Source organism: Chiroxiphia lanceolata, chromosome 7 (assembly GCF_009829145.1).
Source record: "Chiroxiphia lanceolata isolate bChiLan1 chromosome 7, bChiLan1.pri, whole genome shotgun sequence".
NCBI lineage: Eukaryota > Metazoa > Chordata > Aves > Passeriformes > Pipridae > Chiroxiphia > Chiroxiphia lanceolata.
The window spans coordinates 35,670,800-35,689,253 of NC_045643.1; the positions used below are offsets into that span (position 1 = coordinate 35,670,800).

General features: G+C 38.5%; 1 protein-coding gene across 1 annotated transcript in view; it reads left to right on the forward strand.

Annotated features, from left to right (window-relative positions):
• ARHGAP15 (Rho GTPase activating protein 15) overlaps positions 1-18,454 on the forward strand; it is a 331,243-nt gene that overhangs the window by 49,692 nt on the left and 263,097 nt on the right. The window contains exons 4-6 of the mRNA XM_032693775.1: positions 826-887; positions 5,450-5,537; positions 11,669-11,758. Of these exons, the coding sequence (XP_032549666.1) occupies positions 826-887; positions 5,450-5,537; positions 11,669-11,758 (240 nt within the window). The remainder of the gene's footprint in view (positions 1-825; positions 888-5,449; positions 5,538-11,668; positions 11,759-18,454) is intronic.

Sequence of the window (18,454 nt, forward strand, 5' to 3'; positions counted from 1 at the left end):
GACCATGTGGAGCTTCCAGTATCCAAGTTGGGCACTGACTCAGTAGTGTTTGAAAGCAAAACCAGACCTACTCTGAATCACAATTTTGTTTCTTTTCCCATCACTGACACAGCTGAGACATCCTTTTCTAATGAGGGCTGGTGAGATGAGAGGTTGATGGGTTTGGCTGAAGACCAGTTGTCTTGCTTTGTTTGGTTTTACATTTTTAAATATAAATTTATATAGCCCAAAATAACCCCATCCCAAATTGTATATCACAGCTATGCAAGGGATGCTTCAGCAGGTTGGAGAGAACCAAGTGTCTGCAAGGGCCTCTGGCTTAAGGAGGGTTTTCTTTTCCTTCTGTTCAGATATTTGGTGTTTCTCTGGCATTGGTTACTCCCAAACATGATTCTTTAGACTATAAGAAGCAAGAGGCTTTTGCAGAAGCATGGTGTGTCCCTCACAGCTTTTAATGAAACACAAGATATGAAATGATACCTTGGCATAATTTGCTTGCAATATAATTTCAACTCATTTCTGACTTGTAGCTAGAAACTTTGCTTGTAGTAAAATAAATTTCTTCTAAATGAGTAAATAGAATAAAATAAATAAAATATTATTGAGATTTTATTATGGTTAATTTTGTGTACTAATTGATTTCAAATATTGTTTGCAAATATTCCTAAGAACTGAATCTACCATAAAAATCAGGTGATAAAATGAAAATTAGTAGTAAAATGTCCCACTCTAGATTAGCTGAATGTAGACTCCTATGCATGTACTAAGTGAATTTATTAATCTGAATAAATGAAATGGTTATGACCTTCCTTTTTCTTTCTGCAGGTGGTGGAGAAAGAAGGATATCTTCTAAAAGCAAAAATAGCAGATGGTGGCAAGAAATTAAGGTATTACATGTCACTGTGACACAATTTTATCCATTACAAATTCAGATTTTACATATATATGGCTACTATTACTGCTAGTAGACAAATTGCTATTGCTTCTGTGTTAATTCAATGTATGATCCCAGCCCCAAAAAAATAAATTGCAACAGGTAAAGGGTTCATTGTGGGCAATGATCCTGTATCAATATTAACCTCTATATTATATATATAATACACATATCAAGGACAATATTAATGCATCAGGCAAACCAATAATAGATTTTTCCAGTGGGCAAATTTTAGGTGCTCTCTGTGTTTGAGGGACTAAGGATGGGCTGCAGGAACTCACCCTGTGGTGATGCCACAGGGATGCCAAGACAAGATTATTAAAAGTGCTCAGCATTTACTGACTTAGCACTGTTGAAAGCAATGGGAGTACTAGTGTTGCCTTTATGGAGAGCTCTGCTACAATTTGCTGTATTTAGATGACTGTAAAGTGAGGAGATCAGCACTGTGTGTTACCACTGAGAATGAGAGAGCATCAAGAAATATTACATTTTCTGCCGGGAGAGAGGAACCAAGCAATAAGTCCTCATGCATACATAGTGCTAAACCCTAAGGATTCTAGAAAAAAATTGCTGAAAAGGGAGTCTGGAGGTCACCCAGTGCAATTCTCACTAGGAGAAAGATCATTGTGGACACTCAGCCAACCCTGCCAGAGCGGGGTGCTATCAGAAACTGGCCTAACCTGCATTTTGTGGCAAGGCATTGAAGGCAGTAACGCTCTGTTGCTCATTTTGGACCCATCTGCAGGGGGTGCAGAGGCTGAGCATCCCCCGTGAACACGCCCAGGCGAGGAGGGAGTTTTCCCTCCCGGTGCATCGTGTCCCGCAGCGCGGAGCCTCTCCGTGGCTGGGTGTGGGCAGGGCGAGAGGGCAGCGGGGCTCGGCCACTGCTGGCTTTTAACAGCCCCAAACGATCTCCGGTTTTTGAAAGAGCCTCGGAGGTCGCGGGCGGCGCTGCAGCTTTAGCGTGCTGCCATCAGGTGTCCGCCCGACAGAATGCAAATGCGGCCGCGGCTCTCGGGCACCTTCTGCGACCCCACGAGTCGGGGACAGGCGAATTCACGCCAAATCCTCGTTAATTCTGGGTCTTCTCTGCAGACTGATATTTACGGATGTTTATACAGAGCAAGGATGGGCAGAGGGGATTGATCAACTCTGCGTGCACTCTGACTCCTTTCACTCTCCTGAACTTGCAAACATTAGAATATCATGAACCGGCTTTTTTAAAGAGCTTGAAAGCAGCTATCCCATAAAATTCAGATGCTCGGAGGTCTGGAGCACCTCTGCTATGCAGAAAGGCTGAGAGAGCTGGGTGTGTTCAGCTTGGAGAAGAGAAGACCTTGGGGAGACCTTAGAGCCCCTTCCAGGGTCTAAAGGGGCTCCAAGAGAGATGGAGAAGGACTTTGGACACAGCATGGAGTGACAGGACAAGGGGGAATGGCTTCACACTGAGAGCAGGGTGGGGTTAGTTTATTGATTAGGACAAAATTCTTGGCTGTGAGGGTGGTGAGGCCCTGGCACAGGCTGCCCAGAGAAACTGTGGCTGCCCCGCCCCTGGAAGAGTTCAAGGCCAGGTTGGACAGGGCTTGGAGCAACCTGGGATAGTGAAAGGTGTCCTTGTCCACGGTAGGGGGTGGAACTAAAGGATCTTTAAGGTTCCTTCCAACCAAAACAATTCTATGATATATAGAGAGACTAACATGCTTTAAAGCAATTTTTTTCTTTTTTAAATTTTTAATATTTTCAATCTGACAGATGACTTTATGGACATTCTGATAAAAATATTGGGTAGTTTATGTATCTTTTATATATAGGTCATAAAAATAATGAATTTTTGAGTTTAAAAAGTCACTTTTTAAATGAAACAACTATAGAATAAAAGAATGGGGGAATTTAAATTTAGGGGAAAAAATCTTCTTACAGATAATGTGGTGAAATTCAGTTACATTCTCATAGCTTCTGTAATTTCTATAGCCTGTTGAAAAACCCACTAAATTTTCTTATTCCTGATGGAATTAAATCATTCTCCCCCTAAAATTCAATGAAACTTAAGGAAAACATCTCACCTGATATAATTTAAGAAATATTTATAATTAATTTTATAAATTTTGCTGTTGACTTCTTATTTCAAAACCATAAATAGAGCTATGGGGCTTGTGGGTTTTTTTTAATTATTTTAATGAGGTCCAGGTTGAAATGAAATGTTTTTAAATCTTGGCAAACTTCCCAGTTAGTTTGGTCAGAAATTTGAATCTTTTAAGTAGATTGTGAACAGGTCCGTGACCTCAAAACACAATTACTAATTTGCATTTCTCAGCTAGAAAAACCTGCCCTGCAAATAGCTGGAGCAAGCTGCACTCTGCCTGGTAGAAGTGTCCATGACACAGAGATGTTCCCATCCATAACTGATGTCAAGCATTTGGTAGAAATTTGATACTGAATCTAAGCTGTGTTCCAAGGGGTTTAATCCTTTGGTAATCCATATTCATCCAACATATCCAACTCACAGGAAAATCTGTTTAAATCTGCACATAGCACGCTTGACCACTTACTCCCTTGTGCACTTACAAGACCTCTCTAAATAGAAAGATAAAACAGAGAAAAGTTACAAAGAACTGAAGTTGTACCAATAGGCAACTCATTCACCACCTCAGTAGTGAATCTCACCCACAGCACTCATTTCCTATGTGTACTTTAAAAAATAATTAACTGAGGCTGAACTTTTCTTTATGCCAATATATACAACCCACAGTTGTGACCATGTTTCACAGTAGCTAAGGATACAGCTTTATAGTGATAATAAATTCTGCTGAAAATTTCACAGAGACTCACAAACACTGTCCTTTGAGGGGAAATATCTGTCAGTGATGGTCAGGTATTTTTGTAAAACACTACAGTGTCTTCCTCTTTCTCATTGTTATTATTATTATTATTTTCTCACTGTTAACATGGCATAAAAACCAGTCCTATTTCCTTCAGATGTATCAATCTCCTTCACAAAGAGTTTTTTTCACTGTTGTTTCTTATTGACCATATTTTTGGATTGTTAGATCATTCTGGGTGAAATTCTGCCCTTGCTGAAGCAAGTGCAAGTTCCTTTGATCAAACCAGTAGCACTGGGGCTTCATCTGTAATATTGGTTATGCTTCTTAAGCTGATGACTGAAACAAATTGAATAGCAAAGTAATTAATAGAAAAAGTGCCTGTTGTTATGGCTGATGTGCAGTTTGATGGGATATTGATGCAGCAGAGCTTTGAGGTGGATCCGAATGTGAGCATTCCAAAGATCAACAGCCTTTTAATCTTGACAAAGCCAGATTTTGTTGGAATAAAAATGTGTGTTTGAGTTACTTAGGAATGCCCATGTAGAGAAAACTAGGAAAGACAAAAGAAAAAAGGTTTCAAACAGCTTCTCCCTGGGTCCTCTATGTCACAGAATCATAAGGTCGTTAAAGTTGGAAAAGACCTCTTAAGATCATCGAGTCCAAATGTTAACCAGCATTGCCAAGTCCACCGCTAAAACATGTCCCTAAATGCCACATCTACACGTCCTTTAAATCCCTCCAGGGATGGTGACTCCATCACTGCCCTGAGCAGCCTGTGCCAGGACTGAAATGTGTCCTTATAGGCAGCTCCCTCCTTTTAATGCGTTACAACACACATGTGACCCGGCCTGTTCGCCACACACGGTCTGAACTTTGTTCTAAAATACTCACATTTGTGGTTTGCATTCGCATAAAGCAAATCAATAGTGAGTTTATGAGTATTTCTGTGAATATCAGATGACCCCCAAATCAGAGAGTCAAAACTTGAGCTGTTGATCTAAAAATAGGGGGTTCTTATCAGATCAGATCCATTTGTTATGATTTTGTAGTGGTTTGAAACAATATGTTATATGTAATATATATAATAGCATTTTCTTCTGAGTTGGATGTTATGTTCTTCTGTATCAGGGGACATTCTTTTACATATCCATGTGTATTTTTACTTCTCCCTGGCCCCAGCAGCTTGTCAGTTCTCTAACTTAAACCTCTCTCAGATATCGTTCTTGTCTTCCTTGCTCTCCTGTAAACTTCTAATTTAGGGAAGGGAGAAAGCATTTGGGACCTTTCAAAATAGACCCTGTAGCTCTGTGTAGTCAGATCAACATTTTTCCTTCTCAGTTTTATTTTAAGTTTTAGGTACCCGAAGGCCACCAGCCATTTTGGAGTCCTCTAGGTATATGTGAACTTTGAGCATGTGTGAATGATCCTGCTGTTTTCCTGTGGCACCATAGTGGAAAAGAAATATAGATGGGCTTTAAAATATGGATGAGGAGAAAGAAGGCCTTGAAGCTTTGTTAGGCCACATTTAGATATAATTAGGATAGTTCACCTCCATCAATATTGGTGGAAGTACATTGCTGATATTGACTCTAGAACTTTTTTGATTTTACAGGAAATAATTAAAAACCAAGTCTACAAATCTTTTACCTACTCATTGATTTTTATTTTCTTTTTCTTTAATTTTATTTTTAAGGAAAAACTGGTCCACGTCCTGGGTTGTTCTCACTGCTCGGAAAATGGAATTCTACAAAGAATCCAAGCAGCCAGCACTGGCCAATCTGGTAGGCAACCAACCATCCAATATTCTCAGCCTTTTGGCAATGGTTATTTCAATGTAAAAAGTTTGGTGTTTACAGAAGACAAATTTAGACTGAGCTGGCAATCTTCAAAAGCTTGAAAGCAGCTGAAGGAAAATGCCTTGATAAACCCTTAATCAGATGTAGAGTGTGAGAAGAAATAGGACCCAGCATGTTCTTTATTAAGAGGTGCATTTCGAGAATAATTGCAAAGTGAGACAAATGGTGAGTGACTACCCAGTAATGTGAAGGTAACACTTTAAATTAAGGTGCCATTTATAAATGCTTTATTCTTATTTATGAAAATGATCACTAAATGCAGCTACTTCCTCAAATAACGTATTATAAAGTATGTTATAAAATGCATTAGTAATAAATGCTGAACAGATGATGCGATGAGAATCTGTTGCAAAGGATATTGTGAGACGTAAATTGTATTAAACCATGTATGTGCATCTTTAATACATGAATTTAAGTTGTTATCTACCATCCTATAAAGTGGCTTATATATTAATAAATAATAATAAATTATTTATAAATGGCACCTTAATATAGGGTGTTACCAAAGCAGAAAACATTACAACTTAGCAAAGTGATTTTTTATCGTAGTATAAATGTGACATCCACCATATCCCGCTAACCTTCCTGAATATTTCTATGACTCCATCTAATGCAGCTAATGCAATTTCTGTAGCCTGTAGTTACTACAAAGTGAAATTTGCAGTACCTTTTTTATTGTGCCCCAAGGAAAGGCCACCGATCTTTGTCCTCAGAGATGTGACAGCTCTGCCTGCGTGAGCGGTAACGGCCTGAATCCCTTCAGTGCTGGTTTCTGCTGAGCCTGAGCCCACAAACCTGAATGTGGGCAACAAAAGGGGGATTTGGTGGATCTGTGATGCTGTGGGCAGCCAAGGCACAGGTTTGACAAAGCCCTTTTGTGAAAGGTTCTCAAGGCCTGATCGAACCTGCCAAATCTTGTTGGCGTGACGGGTGACCACAAAGGTACTCTCCTTGGCAGGAGTCACAAACAATAAGCTATTTTTCCTGTGGCAGGTGATGCAAACCATTCTTCTATATGTCCTTGGTCTATCAATGCCACCTGTCATAAAATCAGCTTTAGAAAGCACCTTTTCATGCCTTACTTTTTTTTGGAAAGAGCGTGAGGGTTGTAGAAAAAACCCAAAACTAATAAATGAAACAGTAAAAGTAAGTAAAGGTAAAATCTGGCACTTTCTCCTTGTGTTTGTGCTAGTCCAGCTGGAAAATATCACTTTTCTGCAGCCATGCAAACAATATAGCTTGAATTAATCTTTTTTTTCCGAATCATCTGTTTTCCTTAAAATTGAATTCTATGTTATTTTTAAAAAATAGTGTCTAAGGTGGAATTATTAGAACGAGTCTTATAACCTACTAAGTGACTTACACTTCTACCTGCTATCTCTTCTCCTCTCCCTATGCAAGCCTTCACCCAAGTTCCAGGAGATAAGTGAAATAGCAGAAATTTAATGCACAGGAAACTTGATTTTACTCTGAGACTCCTCTATATGGTTAAAATCCCCATTAGTTCTTCAGGGATTTAGATACTAAACTAAACCTGCCTGGAGAATGGGATTTTGGCCCAAATCTCAAACTGTTTATCCCAAAAAAACTGAGGTATTCTATGAGACAGGACCTTCTGGGAGGTCAGTCCCTTTCCCTGAAGTCTCACTCATCACCAGTGCTCACAGCTGGTGAGAAAACATCTACTGTCTCCTGTGTTAGGAAGAACACAAACATATTGAACGTGTATTTTGCTCATTATAGGCAAAAAAAAATAAAAGTGTGTGGTTTTATTTATTTTATTGCATGCTGGATCTGAACACTGGGACTGTGAACTCAATGTTCACTAGGTGAGAAAAATCTGTTTATGTTGCATTTTCTGTCTGTTGCATATGACTTATATGCAAGAGTAAATAAACAAATTGGTTAAAACTTGAAAACAACAAGAGATGTCAGTATTCAAAATCTTACAACCCAATTTTCTAAACCTAAATTTTACACATTAAAAAAGCTAAACCAGCATGTTGATCTCATCTGATAAAATAAGTGCAACACTTATTTCCTTTGTAGATCATTTAACCAGATATAATTTTGATAGTGGAAAGGAAATAATACAAAAAGGATTCATAAGAAATCATTTGTTTACTGATGTTATTCTATTTTTCCAGTTGTTGTTTATTTTGGAAAAGGGGGAACTCATCCATTAATTAAATAATGTAAAAGAGGGGATGTTCATTCACAGTAGTATGACTTATAAAAACGCATTTTTATTGTTAGCAAGAAAGTGATGTGACTTAACAAAAAGATAAAGTTCCTTTGCAGGAATTAATATCTAAAGATATTAATTCATTAATTATTAATTATTAAATACTGTACATGAAGCAAAAATTTAGGCTAAGACAGCATCATTATAAGAGGAATGATATTTCACAAAACAAAGGCAACAGGAGAAAGGGAAATGAGAGCACTTCTAATCATATCTCTTTATGATGATAAGACAAAATTTAGAGGTGATTTCAAATTATATTTGTCCAAATCTTCAATAATATTCCAATGCAGAGAATTTAGTAAAAGCTAAAAGGAGTTTTTGTTGCTCTATATTGTGATTATGGATTTAGGATTCACTGTGACAACTTTCCTATTGATTTCCATGGAGAAGACTGGAATCCATGGCTCTGTTTTTGGTGATGCTGGTGACAATATTTGGTGTTTTGTTTAGCAATAGAGCACACCAAATAAAGCACACAGAGGAGAGATTCAGAAAAGGAAATTTTTTACAAATACTACTGAAAAGGCAAGTTTGAATCCCATGTAACTAAATCATTAGCTTTTGCTGCTGCCTTGATCATTTGTGGTCCTGGCTTTGATACACTTTTTTTTCTTTTAACATTCCCATGAATATGACTTGTTTTTTATTTTAAATTAAGGACATTGTGATCTAAACGACTCACAGCTCCATTCTTCCTTACCAGCATTAAATTCTATTATCAGTTTGTCTTTCTGACCAAGGAAAAGTAGTCTGTTTATTCCCTGAGATAGTTTATGCAACAGAGGTTATTTTAACCTCGGGTTATTAGCCCATCTGCAAAGCAATTTAGCGAGTGAAAATGCTGCTGAAATCCATATTCATGTTTAGGAAGATTTCATCGTAGCAGACACTTGTATCAATTTACAGCATAACCCCCTCCAACAACATTGATATAACATAATTGCTCTGACTGCAAAACACAAAGCAAGGACGTGGAGTGCTCAGGCTTTCCAGTCACCTCAGCTTACTCTCTCCCAGTGACTCTGGGTGATGCATAAGCTGGGAAACCAGCTATGTGTAAAAGGACGTTGTTTAGGCCAGAATGAATTTCCAGGCAGTTTTCCTGGAGTTCTGATGGATTTTAGTGGGGCTTTCCATTGCATAGAGCCCCCCAGGGGTGCAGCAGAAGGTGATGGAGAGTTTCAGGCTTGATGGATCTGAATGGTTTGGCGTGTAGTTTTCATCAGAAGCTTCACATTCTAATCCATACCCGTGAGTCTCCCATGGTGTTCACAGACACCTGATATCCTGTCGTGGTCAGAATTGATAAATTCTCTAAAGAAAAAGTTTTCATAGAATCATAGAATGGTTTTGGTTGAAAGGGACCTTAAAGATCATCTTGTTCTCCTCCTCTGCCATGGACAGGGACACTTCCATTAGATCACATTGCTCAATTCATATTTCTTTCCCTTAGAGAAAAAGAGACTGAATCAAATAATTATTGCACACAGCAGAAGTATGTTCAGCTTTCCAGAAGCCTGCATCTCATCCTTTCTGGAAAGGGAGATGTACATGCTTGTACTTTTCTTCTGCCTGTTACAAAATCAGAGCTGTAAACAAGCTCCAGAGTACTGCAATAGTGATAAAATTAAACTGTGTGTGCACTGACTGCACGGAAGAGCCCAAGTTCTGCTGTTGCACACACTTTTGCATGATCATAGAAATTAGAGGTGATAAAATCCTATAGATTTCACTATTTCATCTCCCTGAAAAACTTCTCTAGGCTGTCCAATGTTTTTTGTCACTTCAGTGTTCCATGACAGTTTTCCTGGGAAAAATGTTCTGTAGCCCAGTAAACCTCCCTATCAAAAAACTATTTCTCTTTCTTTGTCTACATGTTAATCTCTTCTTTTAATCTCATTGTGCGTCTCCAAAATTTCTCAACTCTTTCTGCTGGTGGAATAAAACTGCCCTTCTTTGTTAAAGTATTTTCAGGCTCCAGTTATCCTTCTGGGTAATTTTTTCTTTCAAAGGAAGAAGGATTACCCATTTTGACAAGCTTGTGTTGTGTGTTCATGATGGGTTGCAGAGCTGCCTGTGTGGTGCAGACCTGCACATTCATGGAGTCCTGGAGAGGACCTAGTCCAAGGAGGCCTCATAGCCCTATTTATAAAACTATAGTACTGGAATACTGAAAATTAATTTATTTCCTCCATAATTTGAAATTTTTTTTTGTATTAATATATTGATGTTTGGGTTTTTTTTCCACAACTTTTGTAATTTTTGCCCTGGAAATACTTGCTGACTAAATTTCACAACATCTTTGTAAAATCGAGTCTCAATATTGCTGTTTTGTTCTGTTATTAAAAAATCAGAAAGATTAAGCTCTTGTCAGAGGCCAGGCAGGAAATTTGAGGCAGAGTTGGGGGAAAAAATTCCAAACTCTACTCTTCCAGTAGTTTAGCCACAAGAACGTCCTTCTGTTTTGAACAGCATATTTCTTCTATTAAAAAAAATTAATAATAATTTTAAAAAAAAAGGAACAAAGACACACAGGACTGTCAGTTTTAGTGGAGCTGATCCTTCATGGTTTTATGGTTTGGCAAATGGAGAACATAATTACCACTCCAACACTGAAAACTTCCAGACTCTGCCTGCAAATCACTTGAGCAGGATCTCTTACTCTGCTTCTTTTAACCCAAAGAGGTTCTTTTCCTCTCATCTCAGAGACATCTTGGAGAACACATACATTTTAGCCTTTAATAACTAGATCTGAGAAATTCAGTGAACAGTCTTTGGAAAGCTGAGTCTGTGGTTGATGCTGGACTGGCCATTGTTAACTTCCATTAAGTCTGTTTTCTGTATCACTAATGCTATTTTTAAGGTAACTGTGGTTTAAGAGCAGCAGAGAAAAAAAGATGCATTAAGCTAATTAGTTATGTGGATATTACTCCACCTCTTACCCAAAAGGGATTTACTAGTGCTTTGCACTGTTAGCAGTAACATTTTTATTGTTGAGTGGGATGTGCAGCAGCCCAATCCACAAAGGCTACTCTAACCTACATGGCCTTTGCCAGAACTGCTGCACAGGCAGAGTCCCTGGAGAAGAAGCTTCGATGGCAAATGAGGATTACTGTGCTTTACACCAACTCCCAGCAATGTAAATGATGCAGGCAAACAAATCTGCTCTTTGAATTACTTGCATCCATACGGAGGAGCTGGGGAGGCAGAGCTGTGTCACCCTGGGATGCGTGGACTGACACTGAGAAGTATCAGCCCTCGTGTTGAACTCTTTCTGGGTGTCACACATGCCCTTGAAGCCTTTTCTTCTTTTTTTAGGAGCTAGAAATGATAATTTATTTGGAGAAAGGAGATGGCTTGTCTTAGAGATACGATGTATGTTCCTGTCTAATTTCTGTCCTTTCCAGTTGCATCACTTTAAATTTGCATTTGGAAAACCCACAAAATTTTTCTTTTAAACCCAATGGCTTCTCAAGAGGTTTGGCAAAGTAAGCATTGAAAATAGCTGGTCAATGTGTATGCATTTGTGTTTTGATCTGCTCTATGTTATATTGAACTAGTTTTTTAAACTAATTATTTTAAAAATTGTATATCTAGTATAAGAACCTTATTTCTGAGTTAAGACTCTTCAGGAGTGGTTATTTAATAATAACAAGGAATAATGAACTCTTTTCAGCAATATCAGCAGCTGTGCTACAACAACCTGTCACTAGAACTTGTTCCATTCTTGTTTAATCTGGTAATTGACTTTAATCTGATAAAGTCAAGTCATATTCACGATTGATTTTTACCTTTTTTTCCTTTTCAGAAACCGGGATACAAACCTGAGTGTGTGGATCTGTGTGGTGCTCGCATTGAATGGACCTCAGAGAAATCCAGCAGAAAGAATGTCTTTCAGGTAAGAGGCAAAGCATTCCATTGCTCATTTGAGTGTGAACCCTGCGAAGAGGTAGGTTTTATTTCCTCGGTTTTAATAAGTAGAGCCTGATTTAATACAGCGTTTTTCTTGCCAGTACAGGAGTGTAACACTTTACCCAGCATCGGTTTACTATTTTTCTAAGAGAAGGATTTCTGATGACTGAGTCTCCTAAACACTTGAGAACCTGTTGATTTATTGATTAATGCTCTATATTCAATTTGTTTTTAAAACTTAGTAGGTAATTGCTTTGGGTTCAGGCCTAGAATCTTGACCTAAAGGGCTTCCATAAACACAACTTCTTCAAACTGCTTATACAAGCATTGCTCCAACGCAGTGCGGTTACTCTGTTTGTTTTTATTGCTGTTCGGGGTCCTCAGACGGTGATGACCCAGGTTCACTTCTGCCAGGAGAGGGGAGGATTTTAAAAGCTTGCCTCTGTCAGGGCCAGCATAGGAGGACATGTATTTCTCATAAGACTATTCTTCATTGACGGAAAAGAATATTATTTAATTCCTTCACCTAAATCCCATTGAATTGGAAGGGAGGATCAAGGCCCAAGGAGATGAAAGGAGGAGGAAAGCGTTACTGCAAGGTTAACATTCCAGGATCTAGGGGTAAAATAGTTTATTGCGACATCTTCAGGTTTTGGACATAATCCAGCTCTCATGGATATCAGTAGAAAGGGTTTGCTGGTTTTTTTCTTTTTCACTAAATGTTGCATCAAGCCACATCAAAATATTATTTTCTATGAACCGAGTTGTTTCCCAGAGTTCTGATGTTGAAAATTTTTAACAATACAAACAACAAAAGGGGGGAGGATGCAGAAAGGAACATGTCAGGGTCAAGATACTCTTAGTTACCAGATAGTCCTTTGGCATCATCACCAATAAAACATGCTGGAGGAACCAACTCTGTCTGGGGCTGGGATTTAAGAAAAAAAACCATTACACATAAAAAAACCCTAAGGGTCTGTACGTGGCTTCTTGAAAAGAAACCTCTCTGGGTCAACTGGGTGTTACAGAGGCTTTTTTAAGGTTTATTTTTCTAGACATCTTTCTAAAGCACATGCAATATTTAGAAATATTCTTTTTCTCCAAGACAGTGAGGCTTATGCTTCTATACCCCCCACATCCTTCAGGTTGTCTTGAGACAACACTTGGAGCTTTGTCATTTCCTAGGTATTTTTAGAATAAATATTTTGGTTTTGCTGTCAATCTTCAGCTTTTTCTCTTGGAATGTGATTAAGTATAACCTTAGCCTTCACTCCTGCAACCCCCTGAGCACACTGACAGGTCTTCTGAGCTTCTAGGGTTTATTTCTCATTTTGCAGTAAGCAAAATTCCTGTTTGGAAATGCATATCAGAGCGGTGATTCACTGCAGCTAATACATTTCCAGCGCAAAGACAAACGAAGCTCTGCTATTGATTTCCCAAACTGGTGGTACGAGGGCTCTGCAAAGCATTTTCTTCTCACTTCTGTTCGTGTGAGGTGTAACTCCACTGAATCAGAATAATGTGAGAAAGGAAACTCATGCACTACTGCTTGAACCCATTAAAATGTGTCTTCATCAAGCCAATAAGTGAGTGGGAGAGACATTAAGAAGTAAAAGCATGGGAGGAAGGACATATGTTAAGACACATTTTGAAAAGGGATGGAGCATTGTTTAGACAGAGAGCTACAAGAAGATTGTGCCAGATGGTAGGAGCGAAAGAGGAGAAGGCTTTGGCACCAGTAGTGGTGACATTTTGGGAAAGGAAGGGACTGAACGAGACTGGTGCTACATGAGCAGATAGAGTGGGAAGGGGACTAGAGAGAGAGAGAGAAGATTTGTGAGATAGTCTGGAGGGAATCCAAGATGAGTTCGAAAGCAGAGAGGTCAGTTTGTACCTGGATACTGAATATTTCAGGCAACACATCAGATGATCTACTTACCCCTGGTGGGTGGGAATAAGATTGATAATATATGTCTATTTATTCATAGATTTGTTCAAATGAAGAGAACATGGGTGATTTTTCTTAATCTTTCTTTTTATTTTTTTTTTACGACCTAAATATAGATGGATTGCATTGGTATTTGATTAAAGGCATTAGCTGCTTAACTCTGAAATGATCACAAATAAGTTTGTTTATATCTTCAAAGCATAGTTGGTGGGGTTTTGTTTCATTACTTTCTGACTAATAAAACCTTCTTTCCTGATTCAAACAGAGCAATGGTTGCTTTCTGCTGATGTGTTGTATTAGGAGTAGGTGCAGAATTTTGAGTTTGATTTAGCCAGGGTGCTCAATTTGAGTTCATGAATTATAGATTAGGAATGGAAAATGACTACTGAAATTTTGGTTTGAAGAAAATAAGGAAATCTTGAATTTAAAATCTAACCCTATGACAGTTAATGGATGGTAACAAGGAGATGGAGCTTAGGAGAATCATAAAGAAAACTAATTGGAAACATGATCGATGGGGGGGGAGGAAGAAAGAGGAAACTGCAAGTAAATGATATTCAGGCAGGAAGATTTGGGTTTCTGGTCTTGATCATGAGGTTTTCAGCAGCGTTACTCCCCTCCTTTTAATTGAGCTACTCCCAGTTTAACAGGATAAGTCTGATCTGTCTCACACTATCCAATTTGTGCAATCTATTTCTGTTCTTGATGAACGTATTATGTGGGGTATTTTTTTTCTCAACTTCTCCTTAATAGTAACTGAAAATGCGTACATCTTATAATATGCAAGCTCCTGATTTCCCTTCATTTATTTTCTTGATGATATAGCTGGTACCAAGGAAAAGACCTGGTTAGAAACAGCTTCACATGATGTAGGGAAAGGTGGCAGTTTGCAGTGAGATTCTGTGCTGTTTGTTCTTACTGGTGAGTGACGTGATACACTAGGTCTTCATCGGAGGAGTGGTGAATAAAAGAAGATTTATGTTCAAATCACATGCTTTAAATACTTCTGCTAAGTGCTAGTTTGCTCTTTGGTGTTTAGCCTGAAATTTAAAGCACTGAGGATTAAAAGGATTACAACATAATCTTAAATAATCCTAAGTGTCATTTACAGAGAGATGGTTGTAATAACTAAATAAAACCGCGTTAAGGGATGGCAGTGTTGTCAGTCAGCAACTGGAGCAGCAACAGCGCCTATGTCACTCTGTCATTCTCTTCTTGCCTTTTTTTGGCTTAGTTTGATGTTGTGTAGGTGCATTTTGATGTGGGTTATCAAAAAGGAAAATAACTTAATGGGCTGCTTTTCAATGAGTACTGATATGTCTGTTGAGACACCAGTAACTAGGCTAATTTGCAGATTTTTTTTTTTTTAATGTTCCATATGTTCTACTTCTAGTAAACTTTTCAACCAGATCTTATTCTTTCCCATTTTACTCAACCTCCACTCAAATCAAGCAGCTTTTTAATTTCAAATTCAGCCCAGACACTGTGGAAGATATACTCTCAACCTCTGAATTTATAGTTCTGGAGCTTCATTACCAAAAAGTTTTGTGGTTGTACCCTGTTTCCTTGAAGAGGTTTTGGAATATTTCTCTCAGATCATTTAAGAAAGAAAAGGAAAAATAGTAGAGAGGTGAAAAGTGCAAAAAAGGTCACATGGAACATATTTATTACTCGCTGAAGCTGCTTTGTTCTTTTAATTACACTTTTCATTTAACCAACAGACATTTTTTGGTTTCTTTAGTCATATTTTTTCCCTATTTACCATGTTCATTTTTTAGGACGGTTTCATATGAGAATTTCTGGAGTTCTATGGCTGGGCTCTTGCCACAGGTCTGGTGTGATACTGCTTTTTGTTTCAGCACTGCAGCTGGAAGGGGTTACTCATTCGCATGCAACTAAGAAGTATAAGTGTATTTTACAAATAGAGAAAGCTGGGTAAGACCTACAGTATTTCAACAGTGAGACAGCTGAAAGTACAACTGCACCTATGTGTAATATGAAAGAATTTATCTTGCAGCTGTTTCATATATAATAACATTTATGGCACTGATCTGGGGTAACTCCCTTGTCCTTGAAGCTGTCCAGCTTTGTCCAAGCACATAATCTGAATGATAAGCTATTTTGTTCTATATACTGTAGGATCAGGATAGTATCTGGATGCCTCCCAGGAATGGTTTAAGTCCCAGCTTTTTGCCATGGGAGGGATCATTTTTGTTTCCATGATCTCTCTAGAGAAAGCACTGAGTGTGCGATGTGGAGGGGCTTGGGTTGGGATTGGTATTTGGATTTCTTTGTGGTTTTTTTAAGTATAAATGCTGCATAGATGAGACAAATCTGAAAAAGCCACCTTGCAATCATGAAGGTGAATCTTCTGGTGGTCCTTAGCAGCAGCTGGAGCATATTGTGTTAGGTAGATCTGTTGTGATTTTAAAATACAGAGTTTTTTCTACTTCTGGACATTACTGCTGTGATTGGGGTTTAATTTTGACCCCAGGAACCTGAATATATTATTACCTAATTAAAAGACTTGACCACATCACACAGTTATTAGGTGGTATCAGCCAGAGGTTCTTTAAATAATAAACTTATAATTAGTTTAAAAAAAAAATAGCTCAAGAAATCATCTTCATCGTCTTCAAAAGAAGTGTGGTCAGGAGGTCGAGGGAGGTGATTCTTCTCCTCTGCTTTGCTCTGGTGAGACCCCACTTTGAGCACTGTATCCAGCTCTGGTGTGCCCAGCATAAGGACATGGACCTGCTGGAGAGAGTCCTCAGGAGGCCACAAAGATACTCCGAGGGCTGGAGTCCCTCTGCTCTGGAGCCAGGCTGGGAGAGCTGGGGGTGTTCAGCCACAGAAGAGAAGACTCCAGGGAGACCTGAGAGCTCCTTCCAGGACCAAAAGGGGCTCCAGGAGAGCAGGAGAGGGACTTTGGATGAGAACCTGCAGTGACAGGACAATGGGAAATGGCTTCACACTAAGAGCAGGGTTAGATGGGATATTGGGAAGGAATTGTTGGCTGCAGAGGCAGTGAGGTCCTGGCACAGGTTGTCCGGAGAAGCTGCGGCTGCCCCTGGATCCCTGGAAGTGTCCAAGGCCAGGTTGGACGGGGCTTGGAGCAACCTGGGCTAGTGGAAGGTGTCCCTGCCCATGACAAAGAGGGTGGAACATCATCTTTAAGATCCCTTCCAACCCAAACCATTCTGTGATTTTTACACATGTACTCTGTTTTTATTGATGTAAGTGGGAGACCTTGAACACAACAGTGTGGAATGGCCTCTCAATTCTCTTTCTAGTTCTCCCTTCTAATTGTCTCGTTAATGACCTTACTAGCAGAGCTCTTGCCAAACTATTTAGTAAAACCTAATCCATGGATGCCGAAAATCTTTTGACCTCTCCATATATCTGTTGTGTTCTTTTGTAACCTAAATACAACAAACCTGTGAATGCATTTTTTTTTAAATTCTGTTTTCTTTATTCTTAATTTCTTTAGTTTTAAATGCCACATAAGATTTAATGTATTTTACAAAAATACATATAAAATCCAGAATCAGAACTTTAGATGGTCGACACTTTAAATGGCAGGCAACATTATATTGATTCCAGGGTTCTGGGACCTGACTCTTCTTCTCCTTTTATGATATGTAGTTCTGTGGACATTTCTGGAATCACTTCAGATTGGTTTCTGTTGAAAAATAGGTTCTTTATTAATTATCCTATTATCTTTTTGTTTCTTTTAAACCAGAAGTTATGAATGAAACTGTACATTCTGTAGTTTATTGCCTTATTCAAGTCACCAAATTTTCTGAGGTTTTAAGCATACAGATCATAACCTTTGCTTCTGGAATCTGCTGTTGTAGCAGTAGTGGTCCTCATATGAAAAATCAGGCAGGATTTTATACAAGTAATGGTAGGAGAGATATGTTTTCATTGTTTATTTGTATGCAGATTTTTTATTGGTTAAAACAAAAAAAAAATAGCAAGAGTACATAGTGTAAGAAGCAAAACATCCTTGATTGTGGGGAAAGTTTTTCAGAAAAGAGAAAATTACAGACAACATGAATTTTAAATATTATGCAGTTGAGAAGTCACTTTGCCTTCTAAAGACATCAATACGACATTTGAAGGTTATAAAGAGAGACATTTAGAGATTTTTGGTAATTTTATTTTGTTATCATTTTATTTTTTGAGTATGAAAAAGGCAGATTTAATTGTGATCATTTCACCTGTGTTGATGGTAAACATCTCAAGCTGATCTTGAGACCAAAGGAGGTGTTGAGGTATCCCTGGTTATTAAAGAATACAACAGGCAGAAGCACTGAGAAAACAAAAGATCTAATCCATAATAAGCAAGAGCCTGGTAACTGAGGCACTCATGTAAGTTATGGAAAATGCATTTCCACCCTTGTTTCAGAAGCGTTGGGTGAGCAGTGGTCAGGCTTTGACCATCCTGGGGGAACAAGTGTTTTTGCCTTCCCTCACCAGTGTTTCACTCTTAGCGTTGATGATATTCATGTTAGCCCAAAGAGGGTATATGGAAAATGAACTGAAATTCAGGTTGCTCTGTAAACACAGGAAAAAAAATGCTTAATGTGATTCATTTTCTAAGGAAAGTCAGATAGTAAAGCCAGTTTTCCCTCCAAAAAGTGTGATTGAGATAGGGACTCCTGTCCTTACAAGCAGTGACAGAAAAGCTTTACACCCGAGGACGAGAACATACAAACAGTAAGGCCATGG